A 17,670-nucleotide genomic window follows, 5' to 3' on the forward strand; every position below is an offset into this window, starting at 1 on the left:
TAGGGGTTTTATGGACATAAGTTTAGGATGGGATATAATTCAATTAAATGGGGGGTGTGTAGGGCACGTTTGTCACCTGTAGTATAATTAATGTGAGGGGGTAGATGTTGTGGGAGTTTGATATATCTGGGTTTATTATGGATTGGAATATTTAGGTGATACACGAGCCCGTTTAGAGGCTATGAATGGGATAACCATATCGAATCCTAATTGCACTATAATTGTCATTTTGGGGATAACAATAATAAGGGGGTACAGAGGGCACGTTTGTCACCTATAGGACTAAGATTCTCAGAGTGCTGGTACTAATTTATGCAGTAAATGAATGGATGCTTTTATAGCGCTTCTCTTGCGTTTATTAGATGTTTTTATAGCGCTTTTCTTGCGTTTATTAATGTTGGTAAACAGCAAGATAAAATTAGTTTGCTAGTGGTAAGTTGAAATCTTAACTATGTATTACATTATATTGTATTTTAAAATTATAATATTTTAATATTGTTCTCCCTTTTTTACTATTGTTCTCATTCTTATGTCTAAAAAGATTGCTATGTAATTGTGTTGATCAGGCCTGGCAAATGATTAATGGCAGTCGAGTGAGTGGTTCTGGGGGCCACAAGCTCTAATACATAGGCTCATGCCAATACGGGTTAAAACGTACCCATGAGGCCTGGCCGCAACTATGTAACATTTGCATGTCTGAAAAGACGCCATGATGCTGGAGCCCGAGTTAGGAGAGGAGCCGCGAGATTACCGCCGCGAGTTAGGAAAATTTGCATAGGAAGGTAGTTATAGCGTCAACACTCCTGGCCAATGGCATGCCCCTGATGAGTCGTGTTGACGAAACCGGTAGGGCGGGGCCTCAGGCACGGAGTGTGGAGACGCTGAGCAACAAGGCGGCGGAGAGGACGTCCATTGTTTTTGTATATGCGCATTATCTTTGAGCAAATGTGAGTGCACTATTGTATTGTTTTTAAACTATTAAAGTAGAATTACGCTATGTCAGCCATGTCTTTTGAGTCTAAGGTGCTGGTAACACTGTGAACACCTCAAGACATAAGAAAGCGAGCATTGCTGGTCAATACAGGATCAGCCAGCATATCTGGTGAGCGAGGATTTTATTTATATCACAATATCACGGAGGTGTGGACATACTGGTTAGACACGTGTGCTGCACTGGTGGTTCAAGGGTGACCTATGATAGCAGGATCACGCTATGTTATCTTTGTGTTTCTGAGTGACACACAGGAAGAAGTTTGCGGAGGTAAAGAATCTACATCTAAGCATGCCTGTTTGCTGATCTGTGGATAAATCAGCCACTTTTGCTGGTAAGGGTATTTTTGTCAAGCTTTGAGAAGACCCTGTATGGTTTAACAACGGACTGCCGGGTTCTGGGACTGGTTTTAGGCATTCTGGAATATAATCTCTGAATATATGGTTTCATTTTCAGGTGAACTGTCAATAGCAATCCTGTTCATGTTGACCCACAGACTGGTAACATTAGGTCCAGTTATATGCATTCTATTTTCACAGGTGGACTTTGTTACAGATTGTGGCACAAGCCACAACTTGATGTTACTGTAATAGGGGAATCTTTCTGTTTATGTGTTCTGAGCGTTCTGAATGAATGCATACTAGATCTGTATAGTAAGTAAATGTTCATGTATGTGGGGTAGAGCGCTCCACCTTATCGGATTCCATATAGACAGTAATATTACACAGGACAAACTGGAAGAAAAAGTCAGCTCACTGTATTTTACAAAGTATTACCAGTACAAATTTATTATGCAACGGTAATACTAGGATCAGTAGGTCCTTTATGCAAACATGGTCAGAACATACATCTAATGATCCTTTATGGCAGAAATGTTGACCACTGATGCATCACGTTTGTCAACCACAAAATCTCACTGTAATTATTAATAACCTTGAGCTCAAAAACATTGATTCTCAAGATTCGCTGTGCAGAGATTTCAAATTAATCAGCACATCATTAAACATATGGGGCATGCTTGCATCAAGTGGTGCAGAGATGTGTCCCATGGCGAGCCAATCTCTCTCTTCGGTGTAAATTATACAGAGAAAGCTCACCGGTTGCTACAGGAGACATTAGCTGAACTGTAAAGAACTTTGTAAATTATGCAGTTAGATTACTCTGGGTAGGTACCACTACCACATTGATGTATACTGCCCATGCAATAAGCATGTATTCCACTCACCAAAGGAGGCATCATGCCTTTACTGGAGGGAGGTATGACCACACGCAAGTCTGGCTTCCGGCTGTTCATTCCCAGGTTGCCTCCTGGAGGGGGAGGGGATTTGGTGGGCATCACTTTTCCCAGTCCATTTCCCCCGGCTGGGCCAAGCAGACTCGGAGAAGCCCTGGGGTTTACAAACCCATTACCTGAAAGGAAAAGCCCTCTCCATTAGTAGGTAGGATTTAATATGCAACATTGATACATCTTCAAGATCCCTGAACCTAAAGAGAAATCATGAATAATGACGTATTGTATATGGGCATCTAAATAAATATACATACACAGTTACCTCCTCATGCTACATATCACTTCATGAGCTTTTTAAACACAATGTAGCCATCATCCATCAGACTAATTTTCCAATGATCTTTTCCAAAGGTCAAGGCACCAGAGCAAGCGTGTTAAATTATATACCGGTAAGTAAAAAAATACTAGATGAAACTCAGCTGAGGAATTCCACCTCTGCTAAGAATCCTGCGTATTTACAACAGCCCCTGACCGCCCCCCCTTGGGCTGTACAGGCTATCGATGTGTGCTGTTACTATGAGGAGGGGGGGGGCTGAGTGGTGCAGGAGAGCCGTCATGCGGCAGGGCTGCGGTAAGTGGGGAAACAATGCTTTTGGTCGGTACTTGCCTGGCAGATCACTGTCTGAGCGGGGGTTGAGAGCATTTACCCCACCCTGTAACATCACTGCAGTACTGCTCCACCCCCGCCATCTATACAGCTTAGGCCCTGCCATGAGGGATAAGGTGCCGATCTCTGCCAGACGACACGCTTCGTACATGTGGCTTTAAACCTACCCATGATGATTGTCTATTGTCCCCTAACATAGTCTAAGGTCCAACACAAAGGAAAAATCGAGAGCCCCAATGGTGCATTATTGCTATTCAATTGATAATCAAGATTAAGTGCGAAGCATAATACTCACAAAAATGGGTTGCCGAGTGCAGGCAACCACTAATAGCACTTGCGGGGAAATTAGGCCTGTCCCCTCAGGGTAAGAAGTCGCTCTCCGTAGACAGAATTGGGTGATCACACCCATCCAACCGGTGGATACAATTTTGTTCAAAAGATTACAGAGGCGCCAATCAGAATAAAATACACTAAAATTTCATAAAATGGAGGGGGGGGGGGGGGATATTGGATGATTTACCACCCCAAGAATGACACTAGTATTACTAATCATTAATAATTTATTAATTTTACTCCCACAAATTTTGCAACGCGTTTCGCGGGTCTATTGCCCGCTTCCTCAGGCAGTATAGAACAGGAGCAACTGAAGTGTCACCAAAGCGAGTGTAGCACCTCTGTGACACTTGCTGACGCTTCAGATGCTCCTGTTTTATACTGCCTGAGGAAACGGGCGATAGACTCGCGAAACGCGTTGCAAAATTTGTGGAAGTAAAAATAAATACATTATTAATGAGTAGTAATATAGTCTAAGGTCCGTTTTTTTTTTAAGGTGTGTGGGGGGGCGGGGGCGGGGAGACACTAATTACCTTAGTATGTTTTTGGTATGTGGGGAGAGAGTCACACAAACCTGGGCAAACAAACTTCATACAGATTACTTCCTGGCCAAGATTCAAATACATGGGCCCATGTGCAATTCACTTTTTCTCCAGAGTTTTCTCCTAGGAGATATTTTTTCATCCTCAATTTAAAATAACTTTTTAGCACTTTTTAATAGAAAAAGTAGGCGGAAAAGTCCTGTCAAAATCATTTTGAATGTGTGTGCATTTCTACTACCAAGCAGCTGGGAAAAATGATGGATGTTTTGGTGGTAAAAACATACAGAGTGTGGCGTATAGGGGCAAAACACATGCATTACTCAAGCCAGTCAGGTATCAGGGGTTTCCAGTAGGCTATTGATGGGATTGATACATCTACAGCTTGCGGCTAAACTAATATTACATTTTGTCATTCAGCCAGAGGCCCACAAGCATTAGATTACAGTTATAATACTCCGCTTGGAAGGCATGTAATCTAGAGCAAGTGGTAAGTAAAAATATCTCTATGTAATGCTTTTACTTACCAGATTTAAACACATTAAATAAAACTATTAAAAATGATTTTTGTAAAAAATTCAAAAATAAATCTATACATTTTATTAAAGTGTAATAGCACCAACATGTTATGCAGCTCTGATAATGCACTGTGCCCTTTCATTACTAATCTTTGCTTAAATAATGTGCTTAGATTGCTTCTACTGATGTTCTACTATCACTGCATCTGTGAACGACCGTGGAGAGTTATGCTAGGTACACATCATACAATTTTATGGCAGATTTACCTGCCAGATGGATTATTTCCAACATGTCCGATCTGAATTTCGATCGATTTTTTGATTTTCTGATTGTTTTTCTGATCGATTTCCATAAAAGTGAATCAAAACCGATCGGAAAAACGATCAAATAGAAATGATCGAACTTCAAATCGGACATGTAAATCTGCCAGAAAATTGTATGGTATGTACCTAGCATTACCTTCCAGTTGGAAGAAACATATTGCTACCTCCAAGAGAGTACTGGTTAAAGTGAACCTGAACTGAGAAGAATTATTTAAAATAAACACATGATGTACCTGCAAATGAATATTACATATTTACCTCATAAATATTACATATCTACTCAGTTCCTCTCAGAAGCTCACCATTTACACATAGCGACAATCCCTTCCAGTTCTGACTAGATCTAGTCAGACTCACTGGAAGCTGAATGCCTTAGGGCCCTTTTCAACTATATCAGTTGCTATCAGTTATAACTGAAAGGACAACTAATGTGCAAGGTAATGTCCATGTTTCCCAAGCGATCTCATTGGTTAAACGGAGTGCTGACCCAGAAGCTATTATGGGGTCATCACCATTTTTACAATGGAGAATTCCAACAAATACAGTACACAAACAGGAGATGGGAGAGGAGAAAGAGATTGATGAGCAGACTACGCGGGAGGAAAGTATGACAGGCATATGTTTATTTTGACTTTATTTTTTTAGCTCAGGTTTGCTTTAAGTGCACGGCGTCTGGCATGAGAGAACAGGGTGGAAGCAACATATTGCAACCACCAAGAGTGTGCTGGTTAAAGGACAACCGAGGTGACATGCGACATAATGAGATAGACGTGTATGTATAGTGCCAAGCACACGAAGGACTATGCTGTGTTCGTTTTTTTTTTTCTCTGCCTGAAAAAGTTAAACATCAGGTATGCAAGTGACAGTTTTTGTCTGGGTCCGGACCGGGTTGGACTCGATCAGACTATAGTATAACCCACACTGATAAGTTATTACAGCCATAAAACACTTTCCTGTCAGGAAATGGCTTATGAGAGCAGGAAAGAGATAAAAAGGGTCAATAATTCCTAGATTTGAGCTCTGGCAAACTTCAGTGAAGGTGTCATTGAGCAGAGACAATGAAACAGTAAAAACTTAAAAAGTAGATTTAAATATAAAATAAAACTGTGGGATATCTAAAAAAATCATTTTTAGGAGACTGAGGATAGATACAATTGTTTTTCTTATCAGTTTATTTTCACCTCAGATGTCCTTTAAGGGCTCTGCCTCGGACATAGAAGACCTGGATTCAAATCTTGGCACTTCCTATTCAGTAATCCAGTACTAATTCAGTAAGGAGTCTTTGGTCAAAACTCCCTAACACTGCTACTGCCTACTGAGCACGCCCCTAGTGACTTCAGCTCTAAAGCGCTTTGAATCCGAAAGGAGAAAAGTGTTATGCAAATATTGGAATCATTATTAAGAGACGCTATTAAAGATGTTCACTGTATTCAGGTTCAAAACAACCACTATCTTTCCTGCCAGATCCTGAGATCAAATCCATTAACAGGTACTGTAATTGGTAGGTGAACAGAGGCGCCAGAAGGATAAAAAGTACATAATTTTTTTTAAATAATTGCTGGGAGGAAGTGGTGGACTCACCTCCGTTAAAGAGTAACTGTTAGCCCCCAAATTGAATTTTAAAACACTATTGCAATGTTTTATTTATTATATACCGCAGAGCAGCCAGCGCCGTGCATCTCTCTCACATGTGATTCTCTCACATGTGACTCGGCGGCGGCTGCTCTGCGGTGCTGCTCTGGAAGTGCTGCCGCTCTGTCTCCGTGTCAGAGCGGTCAGCTGCGGTGGGGAGAATATATTGGCACCTGGTCCTGGGGGGGGAGAGGGGGGTCGGCCAGACATAGGCATGCTCTGCATGCTATAGCATCTGATATGCGGCTTGCGTCCGGAGCTGGGGGAAAAGGTTAGATAGTAACAAAATTAGATTGATTTTTAACTTGTGCATTGACTTTTTGGATCACTTATATAATAAATAAAACATTGCAATAGTGTTTTAAAATTCAATTTGGGGGCTAACAGTTACTCTTTAAAGCAGACACCAAGGACAGAGGCGCTCTGCTTGCTATAACTGAATTGCTGTTGTTTATCCCCTGCTATAACTGAATTGCTGTTGTTTATCCCCTGCTTATTGCCTGAAGAAGTGGGCTGTGCCCGCGAAACGCGTTGCATCTTTGGGGTATTTTCAATAAATGTGTATATCTATATATTTACAGTCCTTGGTGTCTGCTTTAATGGAGGCGAGTCCACCACTTCCTCCCAGCAATTTTTTTAAAATGTTATGTACTTTTATCCTTCTTGCGCCTCTGTTCACCTACCAATATATTTGAGTCCACCCCAGGTGGAGGGGTGATCTACCCCCTTTCTTCCTATCTACAGAGAGCGACTTCTTAATCCTGAGTGAGGACAGGTCTAATCTCCTCACCTGCCTAATGAGTGGTTACCTAGGTGGTAACCCGTGTTTGTGAGTATTACCATCTCACTGTTTCGTTTATCCAATCAATTTTGACATACTACACCATACTGGGCTCTCGATTTCTCTTCAACTTTAGGTACTGTAATTGGAATACTAGGCAGTAACTTGCTGAAGTAATGACTGAGCAACTAAAAAAAAGAAAAGCCCAACAAATCTGTTTAGAAAAAATAAAACATATTACACAATATTTAGGAGCAGAAAGTAAAACATGTATTCTCCTTAAAATCTGGATGTTTTGTAACGTCCCAAGTCTAAAGGGTAATAAAGCTAAAATGGAACAGTTGCTGGAAAACCGCAGCATAAGTGCACCACAATCAGCACATCCTGTGCTGGCCTTGGTGTGCAAGGCTGGCTCTGCCAGATGAATCCCTCCATCCACACCCAGTCCAGTCATTTCCTGTTGGCTGTGTGGGCATTTCTCTATTTTTTTTTTCTAAACAAGCAAGATCCAATAAACTTTCCATAATCTTGACAGTGCTGTCACTGCACAGCTCTCAGCCTCTTCAGCCCAAAATTAATCAGGCACCAAACAGGCAGGCAGCAGAATCTCATAGCTGCAGTCAGGCACTTCTTCTGTTAATAATGTCTGATTCAATCCTATTTTGCTGTCATAACATAAGGCAATTATCCAGCAGAACTGCCAGTCCTGTTCTAATAGCACTGGCTCAGAGAACAGCCATGCTGAATGGGGGCTGTGCTCCCATCTCTTCAGGAGGGAGGCTGCATGTATTATGACAGGATGCTGCTCAATTCCCCTGACCACGGCACGGGCTGCCCCATTATAACCACTAATAAAGAGAGAGAGAAATCCGAGTAAAATGCTAATGCTAAGCAAATAAAGTCAGTATAATATTGCAACATATTTCACGCGCACACACACATACACGCGCACAAACACGCACCCGCACCCACACGCATGCACACACGCCTGTCCCAATTTCATTCAGCCAGCTCTTCAGACTTCAAAAGGCACAGCAGCTGAGAAGAGACAAGGCCAAGAAGGTGAGGAGATGATAGAATCCATGTCAAGCAATCTATGCAAACCAATGTGAGTTGTGGCTGCCTTCCACTGTGTGACTGTAATAAACCAGCAAGTGCTGCTGATGTGTAGAAAGGGAAATGGCACCAAATCCAACTCTGAGTCAATATGAGGAGACACAGATAAAAGTGAGGTAAGGAATAATAGCATGAAAGTAAAGCATGCTGAAGTTATCCTACTTGCGAATCGCGACGCTGTTGTGATCAGAAAAGCGGCTGAATTTGGCTTTTGTGAGCGGATCTCAGCAAGTGGAAAAGAGCCCATAATCAGGTAGAAGATGCTAGTCTAAGCCCAAATCACAATATGGCTTACTCCGTTATGGGGAATAAGAAAAGCAAACTCTTTATTCTGGTATTTACAGACCTCATGGATTTCATTTATGGACAGTCTGGGATCCTTCAGCTAGATCTCTATATATTCCATCCTTCATATCCCTCTCACTTCAGGTGTACTTTAAATGAACCCTAAATAAAGCTCAACTTCTGAAATATGATTAACCCAAAACTAACTACATATTTTCACCTAAACATAACTCATAATGCTGGCCAACCCCTAGTCTGACTCCAAAAGTGGCCACACAAGATACAACTTTTATTTTGATTGTATTCAACCAATCGATCTAATTTGTTTTGAAGAAATTGTTCGGTTTAACACACATGTGTTTGAAATTGACGTAATTTTGGGAAAAAAGATCGTAAAACATGGAAATGGTTGGTTAGAAAACCCTCCTGCATGGCAACCTTTCACTCAATCAACTTTTAATCATTTTGCATTTGCAAGAAAATACATTTTTCACTATGACATTTATCACCAGATTCAATCTCTGTACATCTATTAATATCTCATGCCATCATTGTTTGCTGCTGTTCATTTTCCAACACATCCAATCTCAAACATGGAGGTAAAAGGAACATTCGATCAGATTTCTATTTTTTTTGTTTTTTGTTTTTTGGTACAACCAAATCGTTTTAATTGAATTGGGCTAAAATTGAATAGAAAAATTGTACCATGTGTGGCCACCTTAACACTTAGCTGAAGCCTAATTTGCCCACTAATGATTCAATCTTTTTTGTCTAATCTTACCAAATTTATGTAGCAGAAAGGTAAGAAGAGTGAATATATTGACTGAATACTTAAGGCAGTCCCTTATATTACATAGAAATTTTAAGATTGGACAACAAAGTTAGGATAATTAGTGGGCTCCTTAACACTTACCACCCCAAAACCCCAACGCTGGCCTATTGGTACACAGAGTTTTGATAATTTTTCATCTGGGTGCGAGTTATGCCAAAAGCAGCGGTGAAAAGTACCAATTCGAAAAAGAGTCTCTGGCCAGATTGTTTTTTGTTTTGCAAGCACACCGCCTTATAAATATAAATGCTGCTCACAGTGCTTGTGCTTATGCCTTTGGATGAGAATCACAGAGTGACTAGTGACTGGCATAATAAAACTAGCTGATAATGTCTATAATGTATGCAGCGGAAATACAGTCATAACAGCCACAGAGACTGCTTTGGAGCCCAGGAGATCCCTAGTTTGTTCAGTTCCCTTATATTTTCTGTTTAAGCCTGTGACTATCAGCGTGTCTAATCAGTTAATAGTTATTGATGCAGAATCTGTGAATAGGGATAACGCGTACATTAAATAGCCGACAGTAATATAAATTTAGCAGTACATTTACCAATATGCTACAGTGCAATTACAATAGTAAAATATTGGTAAGTAACACTGATATTTTACCACAGCCAAACCTAACCCTATTCTAACACAGAACCCCTTCATCTACCGATGCCTAACCCTAAACACCCTCCCTCCAATGCCTAACCCTAACCGTCCCCCTGGACACCTAACCTTAACCACCTGCACTCATCCCCCCCCCCCCCCCCGACCTTAAAGGACCACTATCACAAAAAAATGAAAAATTTTAAATGTGTACATATACAAATAAAACAAAAAAGTATTTTTCTTCCAGGGTAAAATGAACCTTAAATTACTTTTCTCCTATGTAGCTGTCACTTACAGTAGGTAGTAGAAATCTGACAGAAGCAACAGGTTTTGGGCTAGTCCTTCACTTCATGTGGGATTATCAACATTGCTTTTATTCTTTATAAAGACATTCCCGGAAAAAGGATTTATACAAAGATGCTGGCCCCTGCTCCCTTCTCACTGCACACTATTCTAGCAGCTGGACAGGGCAACTGCCATTCACCAAGTGCTTTTTAAAATAAATAAAACCCTGAGAATCCCCTATGAGGAGATGGGCTAGTCGAAAACCTGTCGGTTCTGTCAGATTTGTACAATCTACAGTAAGTGACAGCAACATAGGAGAAAAGTAATTTATGGCTCATTTTACTCTGGAAGAAACCTACTTCTTAAGTGTATGTGCTTACATGTATGTTGCTTTTTTACAAATTTCGCGATAGTGGTCCTTTAACTGTTCCCCTCATTGCTAACCTTAACTGCCCCCCCCCCCCCAATGTACACCATCTGCCCCACCTCGGCCACCAATCTGCCACAACAAAAAAGAAAATGATTGGGGCGCTGCCGTAGGCACCCATATAAATGGCGCCTATATGCAGAAATGTGGGCACCTGCTGCACCCAATAAATAGCGCGCGCCAGGGCTGCCCAAAATGCAGAATGTGGCTACAAATAGGGGGCACTTGCAGAAAGGTGGGCACCCATGGCATCTGAATAATAGCAGGCACACACATTTCTGCCTATAGCCACTATTTATATGGGCGCCTATGGCAGCCTACAGAACTCCGCATCCTGATGCCCATGCACTGTGCCATGTATGTGAGTGTATCATACCTTCTGTATAGGGAGGAGGAAGGAAAGGGCATCACTGCTCAAATGTGCCTACATGTGGAAAACCCATACATTGCATTTACACCACTGAGTACATGTAAGTGCATAAAGAACGCACAACCTATTACTTGTACCTAGCAGCATGTGCAAACTAAGCATTGTGTCTCTTCTCTTTTTGAATACATTCTTGATGCATTATCATATAGGATTTGCTTTTTAGAAGAAAAAAAAATCAATACAGGTCATATTTCCCTCTCTGAATCAGGTCTACAGGAAGAATGCCAATAATAATGCTCCTATTACTGTGGGGGTTACAGAAATGGTATCATCATTAAATATTTATTGTGGTCATCGTCCAAAAGAGAATATATGGCAAGAGGGCACTGTATGCAGAACACTAAACTCACTAATAAAATGACTAAACCATATAATAGCCCATACTGTGGTTGTGACCCTTGCATGTAGACATGCTTTTTATGTTCTGTATGACTTATGACAGTGCCATAGAAACAGGGCTTACTGTTATTGCTATTCCAACCAGATATAAAGGCAAAAAGGGGAGGGGGCCTCATGTGGTCACCTCCTATCCCCAGAAGCCATGTTTTCCCCTGATGTCCCCTCTCCAGACAATGAAGACATAGGAGGAGCTGGCTCTGCAGCTTTGGAAACAATAGGCTGTGCAGCTTCTACAATACTGCAGGTGTCTAACCACACTCTTCATGGCTTGAAAGTCAATTCAGCCAGTGCTGAACAGCTACAAAGATGGTTCTAGTCTGAAGACACTTGCAGCAATAAATGAATGGGACGCCATCCTTTTTCAGCTTGAGAGAAAGTCGTTGTGAGAGGATAAAGAGGTCATTAGAGGGAGAGTGGACAGGCACGGCACCTGGGCCCATTAGGCTTTAGTTTCATACATTAGCTATCCATGCATATGCATCTTTGAAAACGTACATTTTGCTCCTTGCACACACTGCATCAGGCCAGCATCTGCCACATGCAGACAGTAAATGGGACACATCTGGGTTTCTACTCAAACTCCATTCATTTCACAGCAACTGAATTATTCCTATAATGACAAGAAGTTCCAGCACATGGAATAAACACTCGTCTCTGGCTCTTCGAGAATACACTGTACCATCTTGTGTTCCTGTTGTGCTTGGTAAGTAATATTTTGGGGATGATGGATTTTGCAGCGTTTATGCTGTGCAGAGGATTTTCTGCTAAATCTCCCTCCTGTGTAATTTGAAGCACAAGGCTCCTGGTCATTTGTAAAAATCATACAACAAAAAATTAAGCAGATTTGCACTTTGATTTAAAGAAGAATGCAGGCAAAGACCTTCTGCATCCAAGGCTTACAGTATATGAACTTCCTGCATACAAATTTTATTTTACTTATTTTTTTTATACGTAAACCAGTTTTGTTTTCAAAACAAAGAATAATAGTAATAGAATAATTAATATCTTCTTTGTAAAGCTTTCATGATTGAGATGTGGATAAGTTCCTTTATTGCTGGTCTAACTACAATGCCCTACTGAGTGTTTATAATAATCCAAACATTTTTATAGCGCTTTTCTCCTGTCAGAGTGAAAGTGTTCAAGAGCTGCAGCCATTGGGACGCGCTCAGGAGGCCACCCTGCAATGTGAGGGAGTCTTGCCTTGAACTCCTTACTGAATAAGAACTGACTCTAGCCAGGATTTGAACCCATGTCAAAGGCGGTGCCCTTAACCAGTACTCTATCCAGCCTGTCACATGATGCAGAGTAGCCAAAGTCTAGAGTGCAGGTGTCAACCACAAGGCCTGCAGGCCGAATGTGGCCCTCCTTGCCAGTTTATGTGTCCCTCCAGAACTTCAAATGTGCATCACTGTTAGAAGTAAAACAATGACAGCACACTGCTTTCCCATCCAGAGGAGCACACCGATGACAGTTTCTAGTTGAAACATTGTCAGTTTGAGGTGGGGTGCAGCAACAACCCATGGGACCCCTCAGCAAATTTACCATGGGGCCCCCTTTTGGCATCCAAATCCCCTCGTGTGGCGAGGATCTTCACTTGGGCCACATTTCATCTTGAAGAGATTCTGCTGAAGTAGCACTGCGGCAGGTAAATATTAAACTTCTCCACTGCGCTGCTCTGCTCTGCAGAAGGGGGAGGAGCTCCCCCCCCCCCCCCATGTTCACTATAGTTATGTCACTTAGTTTGAGACTGTTCAATAAATGTTAAATCTTATTGAACAATTTGGCCCCTGACTTAAACTAGGTTTTAGATTTTGCCCCTTTATGTGACTGAGTTTGACACCCCTGGTCTAGGTAATGAGTCTCCCATCCTGTAAAACGTAAGAGGAATTTTACAGTAGATGATCTAAGGATTATTTCACGTGGGAGGCTGAAAGTGGTGAATCCACTGCCTGTCAGCTGTTCACGGCCATCAGCCAGGCATTTACTAGCACATGAAATGGGCAGAGGTGGCCGCCACACTAAGTCACATCTGAGCACAGATGCAACATAATGCGTTTTTTAGCTGACAGGTGACCGCACAGTGTATCAATTGCTGACATGCACGTAGCAACAAATGCTGCTATTTGGCTGCAGCCAAAAGCCCCTCAGTGACCAGGGAGGCAGAACTGCTTGACAACACCACTACGTCAGCCATACACATTTTCCATTTGAAGGAGGTAAATATTAGGGCTATAAGCTACTGAGTGCTGTAACATAAGGTAAGAGAAGGCAAACGATACCTGGATTCAGCAGGTTTAATTATCCTACTAAATACAAACTTGTCAGGGCTAGAGATGGCCCGAACCTCCGATTTTCGGTTTGCAAACTTCCGCAAAAGTTCGGTTCGCGCAAACTTTCGCGAACCACAATAGACTTCAATGGGGAGGCAAACTTTGAAAACTAGAAACACTTATGCTGGCCATAAAAGTGATGGAAAAGATGTTTCAAGGGGTCTAACATCTGAGTTTCTGCATGGAGGAATGGGATACATGCCAAAAGTCCCAGGGAAAAATCTGGGTTTGGCGCAAAGCAGCGTTTTAAGGGCAGAAATCACACTGAATGCTAAATTGCAGGCCTAAAGTGCTTTAAAACATCTTGCATGTGTATACATCAATCAGGGAGTGTAATTAGAGTTCTGCTTCACACTGACACACCAAACTCACTGTGTAACGCACCGCAAACAGCTGTTTGCGTAGTGACGGCCGTGCTGGACTGGTGCGCATCATGGCGAGATTGCTCTTCCTCAGTGATATCAGGTAATGTCTGACTGCCTTATCAACTTTCGATGGTTCTTTCTCTACCATTGTTAAAGCTTACATCTATTTTTTGTTAAGAGCAGCCAGGAGAGCTGCTCCAGTGTGACTCTCCGCTTTGAGGCAAGACATGTCTAAGATGGCGTGACACCGTCGTACCTGGCATGCAGCATAGACCTTGGGGAGCTGGGGCTGTGTAGCTGGAGAGGAGATCGCAGCACCAGTAAAGTTGAACTGCCACTCAGCCAAGGAGGAGGAGGATGACGACAGTGAAGAGGATGTAGAAGGAGGAGAGGAGGTGGCAGGAGGTCGGCCTGCAAGCCGTGGAGGTGTCACAAGTTGGTCCACTGCACAGTCACGTACTCCCTGCTTGCCATCGGTCACCAAGTTGACCCAATGGGCTGTGTAAGTAATGTACCTGCCCTGACCGTGCTTGGCAGACCAGGCATCCATGGTCAGGTGGACCTTTGACCCAACGCTGTGTGCCAGAGATGACACCACTTGCCTCTCAACTTCATGGTACAGTTTGGGTATCGCCTTTTAAGAGAAATAATTGCGGCCTGGTATCTTCCACTGCGGTGTCCCAATGGCCACAAATTTAGGGAAGGCCTCAGAGTCCACAAGTTGGTATGGTAACAGCTGGCGAGCTAAAAGTTACGCCAAGCCAGCTGTCCGACGCTGAGCAAGGGGGTGACTGTCAGAAATTCTTCCACTCAAAGATTTCCTTCACAGACACCTGGCTGCTGTGGGCAGAAGAGCAGGAACCGCTCAAAGTCAGGCGGAGGCAGAGCGGAGAAGGGTGGCTGTGAAGGTGCAAGGGAGAAAGCGGCTGAAGATGCTGCACCTGAAGGAGGAAGACGAGAAGGAGGGTGGCTTTTCTTTTGTGTGCTGCTTTTCCTCTGGTGCTCTTCCCATTGCAGTTTGTGCCTTTTCTGCATGTGCCTTCATAAGGCAGTTGTCCCTACGTGGGTGTTGGCCTTTCCACGGCTCAATTTTTGGAGGCAGAGAGAACAGATGGCTTTGCTCTGATCTGAGGCAGATGCATTAAAACCTTTTCAAACCGCTGAGCCCCCCTGGGGTGATGGCACTATGGTGGCATCAGCAGCTGACGTTGAAGGGCATGTTGGCTGGCTGTCCATAGGTGGCGATACATGGCGTCGGACACTGCCACCAGCTGTTTCTGATGATGAGCTCCCCCTGCTTCTTTCAGCAACTAGTCTCCTCCTACTCCTCTCTGACTCCCCCTCTGAACTGTCCCCTTGGTCATCTCGTCTCTTAGGAACCCACGTGGCATCCGTATCATCGTCATCATCATAATCATCCTAGAGAGATGGCGCTCTGGCATTTAAAAACACACAATCACAATATGGTCAAAAGTCCATGTACACAGCTCCTAAAATTATAAAATGTCCATAGGCATCTGAAACTTGGGATTTATCTTCTCCTATATTAGAGACAAGATCTGCTGCATATCCTGTTTGTATTGCATGTGAGTGGGCCACCACCAACACCCTTTGTGTGCCACTCACCGCTGTAGCAGACCAACCAATGGTCTATATGCACCTTGGGACTGTTCCTGGGTCGTTCCCCACCTCTCGATCACAATGCTCTTTGCAATCCAGATGTAGCTTCATATGCACCTCAATAAAAAATGCTCCACATAGCGTAATACTGCTAAAATCGTTTTAATAATAAGCGAGTGAGTGAGCACGGAGCAGCGTGGTGAGGAGGCGAATAGGTATCCCGGCGTCCACCGTATGCGCAGCGGAGGAGTGACAGGGTCCAGCCTAAGCCTGCCAGCCTGGCCACTAATGCGGGAGAGAGACCGTGCCAAAATTACTCATACTTTTTAACCTACATGGAGCTTGTAAGTGCAATTGCTTTTTATTATTAAAACGATTTTAGCAGTATTACGCTATGTGGAGCATTTTTTATTGAGGTGCATATGAAGCTACATCTGGATTGCAATGAGCATTGTGATCGAGAGGTGGGGGACGACCCGGGAACAGTCCCAAGGTGCATATAGACCATTGGTTGGTCTGCTACAGCGGTGAGTGGCACACAAAGGGTGTTGGTGGTGGCCCACTCACATGCAATACAAACAGGATATGCAGCAGATCTTGTCTCTAATATAGGAGAAGATAAATCCCAAGTTTCAGATGCCTATGGACATTTTATAATTTTAGGAGCTGTGTACATGGACTTTTAACCATATTGTGATTGTGTGTTTTTAAATGCCAGAGCGCCATCTCTCTTGTTGTATATTTGTTTAATGTGAAGAGAGGGCGAACTGGCTAACCTCTTAACCTTTTGCTGTGAGCGCTGACCTCTTGAGATACAATCATAATCATCCTGCCCAGCTTCGTTTGCCTCAGACACCTCCAAAACTGCACCAACAGCAGGTACTTCATCATCGTCCTCCTCACACGTTACGTCCATAGTGTCGCCTAACTTGAGGTGGTGTAACTTGCTTAGCGCCTTCATCTGGTTGTAACAATAATGGCTGTGCATCAGTGATTTCCCCACCAAATAACTGTCAAATGCAGCGGATATGATGCTTGTAGTGGCGCTGGTGGCTGCGGAAGATGAGGTGTTCTGTGTTAAATAGTCAACCACGTCCTGTTAATCTTGGGAGTTGATGGGACGTGCCTTCTTTTGAGCACTGTACTTTGGGCCAGGGCCGCATGAAATCACATCAGCATGACCTCGCACAGATCTGCCGGGTGGCCTTCCTCTGGGTCTGCCTCTACCTCTGCCTCTACCTGTTTTGTTCATATCGGGGAGGATGAAGTGAAAGGTATGCATTGACTTGACTAATACAATGTGCAGTCACACAGGTGCAGTTAACAGGTATGCACGGAGTGGTATATCACACTGCGTGCACTTACATAGGTAGGTGGGTGCACTGAACAACAGGTAGGTATATGCAGTGATGGGTATTAAATGTGCAGCTGTCACACACATGTACCGTGAACAGGTACAGTGACTGGTGGTATTAAATATCAAACTGTGTGCGCTCACGTAGGTAGGTGGGTGCACTGAAGTGAACAACAGGTAGGTATATCCAGTGATGGGTATTACAATGTGCACCTGTCACACACAGACAGGTACCGAACAGGCACAGTGACACTGCGTGCGCTCACCTAGGTAGGTGGGTGCACTGAAGTGAACAACAGTTAGGTATATGCAGTGATGGGTATTACAATGTGCACCTGTCACACACAGACCGGTATCGGACAGGCACAGTGACACTGCGTGCGCTCACATAGATAGGTGGGTGCACTGAAGTGAACAACAGGTAGGTATATGCAGTGATGGGTATTACAATGTGCACCTGTCACTCACAGACAGGTACCGGACAGGCACAGTGACACTGCGTGCGCTCACGTAGATAGGTGGGTGCACTGAAGTGAACAACAGGTAGGTATATGCAGTGATGGGTATTACAATGTGCACCTGGCACAGTAGTAATGATTATACCACCAAGGAGCCAAAGG

General features: G+C 43.2%; 1 protein-coding gene across 13 annotated transcripts in view; it reads right to left on the reverse strand.

Annotated features, from left to right (window-relative positions):
• The window catches only part of MEF2A (myocyte enhancer factor 2A), a 235,027-nt gene that overhangs the window by 14,485 nt on the left and 202,872 nt on the right, over nt 1–17,670 (reverse strand). For all 13 annotated transcript variants that reach the window (XM_068275126.1, XM_068275119.1, XM_068275118.1 and 10 more), the window contains one exon: nt 2,217–2,401. In XM_068275126.1, the coding sequence (XP_068131227.1) occupies nt 2,217–2,401 (185 nt within the window). The remainder of the gene's footprint in view (nt 1–2,216; nt 2,402–17,670) is intronic.

This window comes from Hyperolius riggenbachi, chromosome 3, assembly GCF_040937935.1.
Source record: "Hyperolius riggenbachi isolate aHypRig1 chromosome 3, aHypRig1.pri, whole genome shotgun sequence".
In the NCBI taxonomy this organism is placed as follows: domain Eukaryota; kingdom Metazoa; phylum Chordata; class Amphibia; order Anura; family Hyperoliidae; genus Hyperolius; species Hyperolius riggenbachi.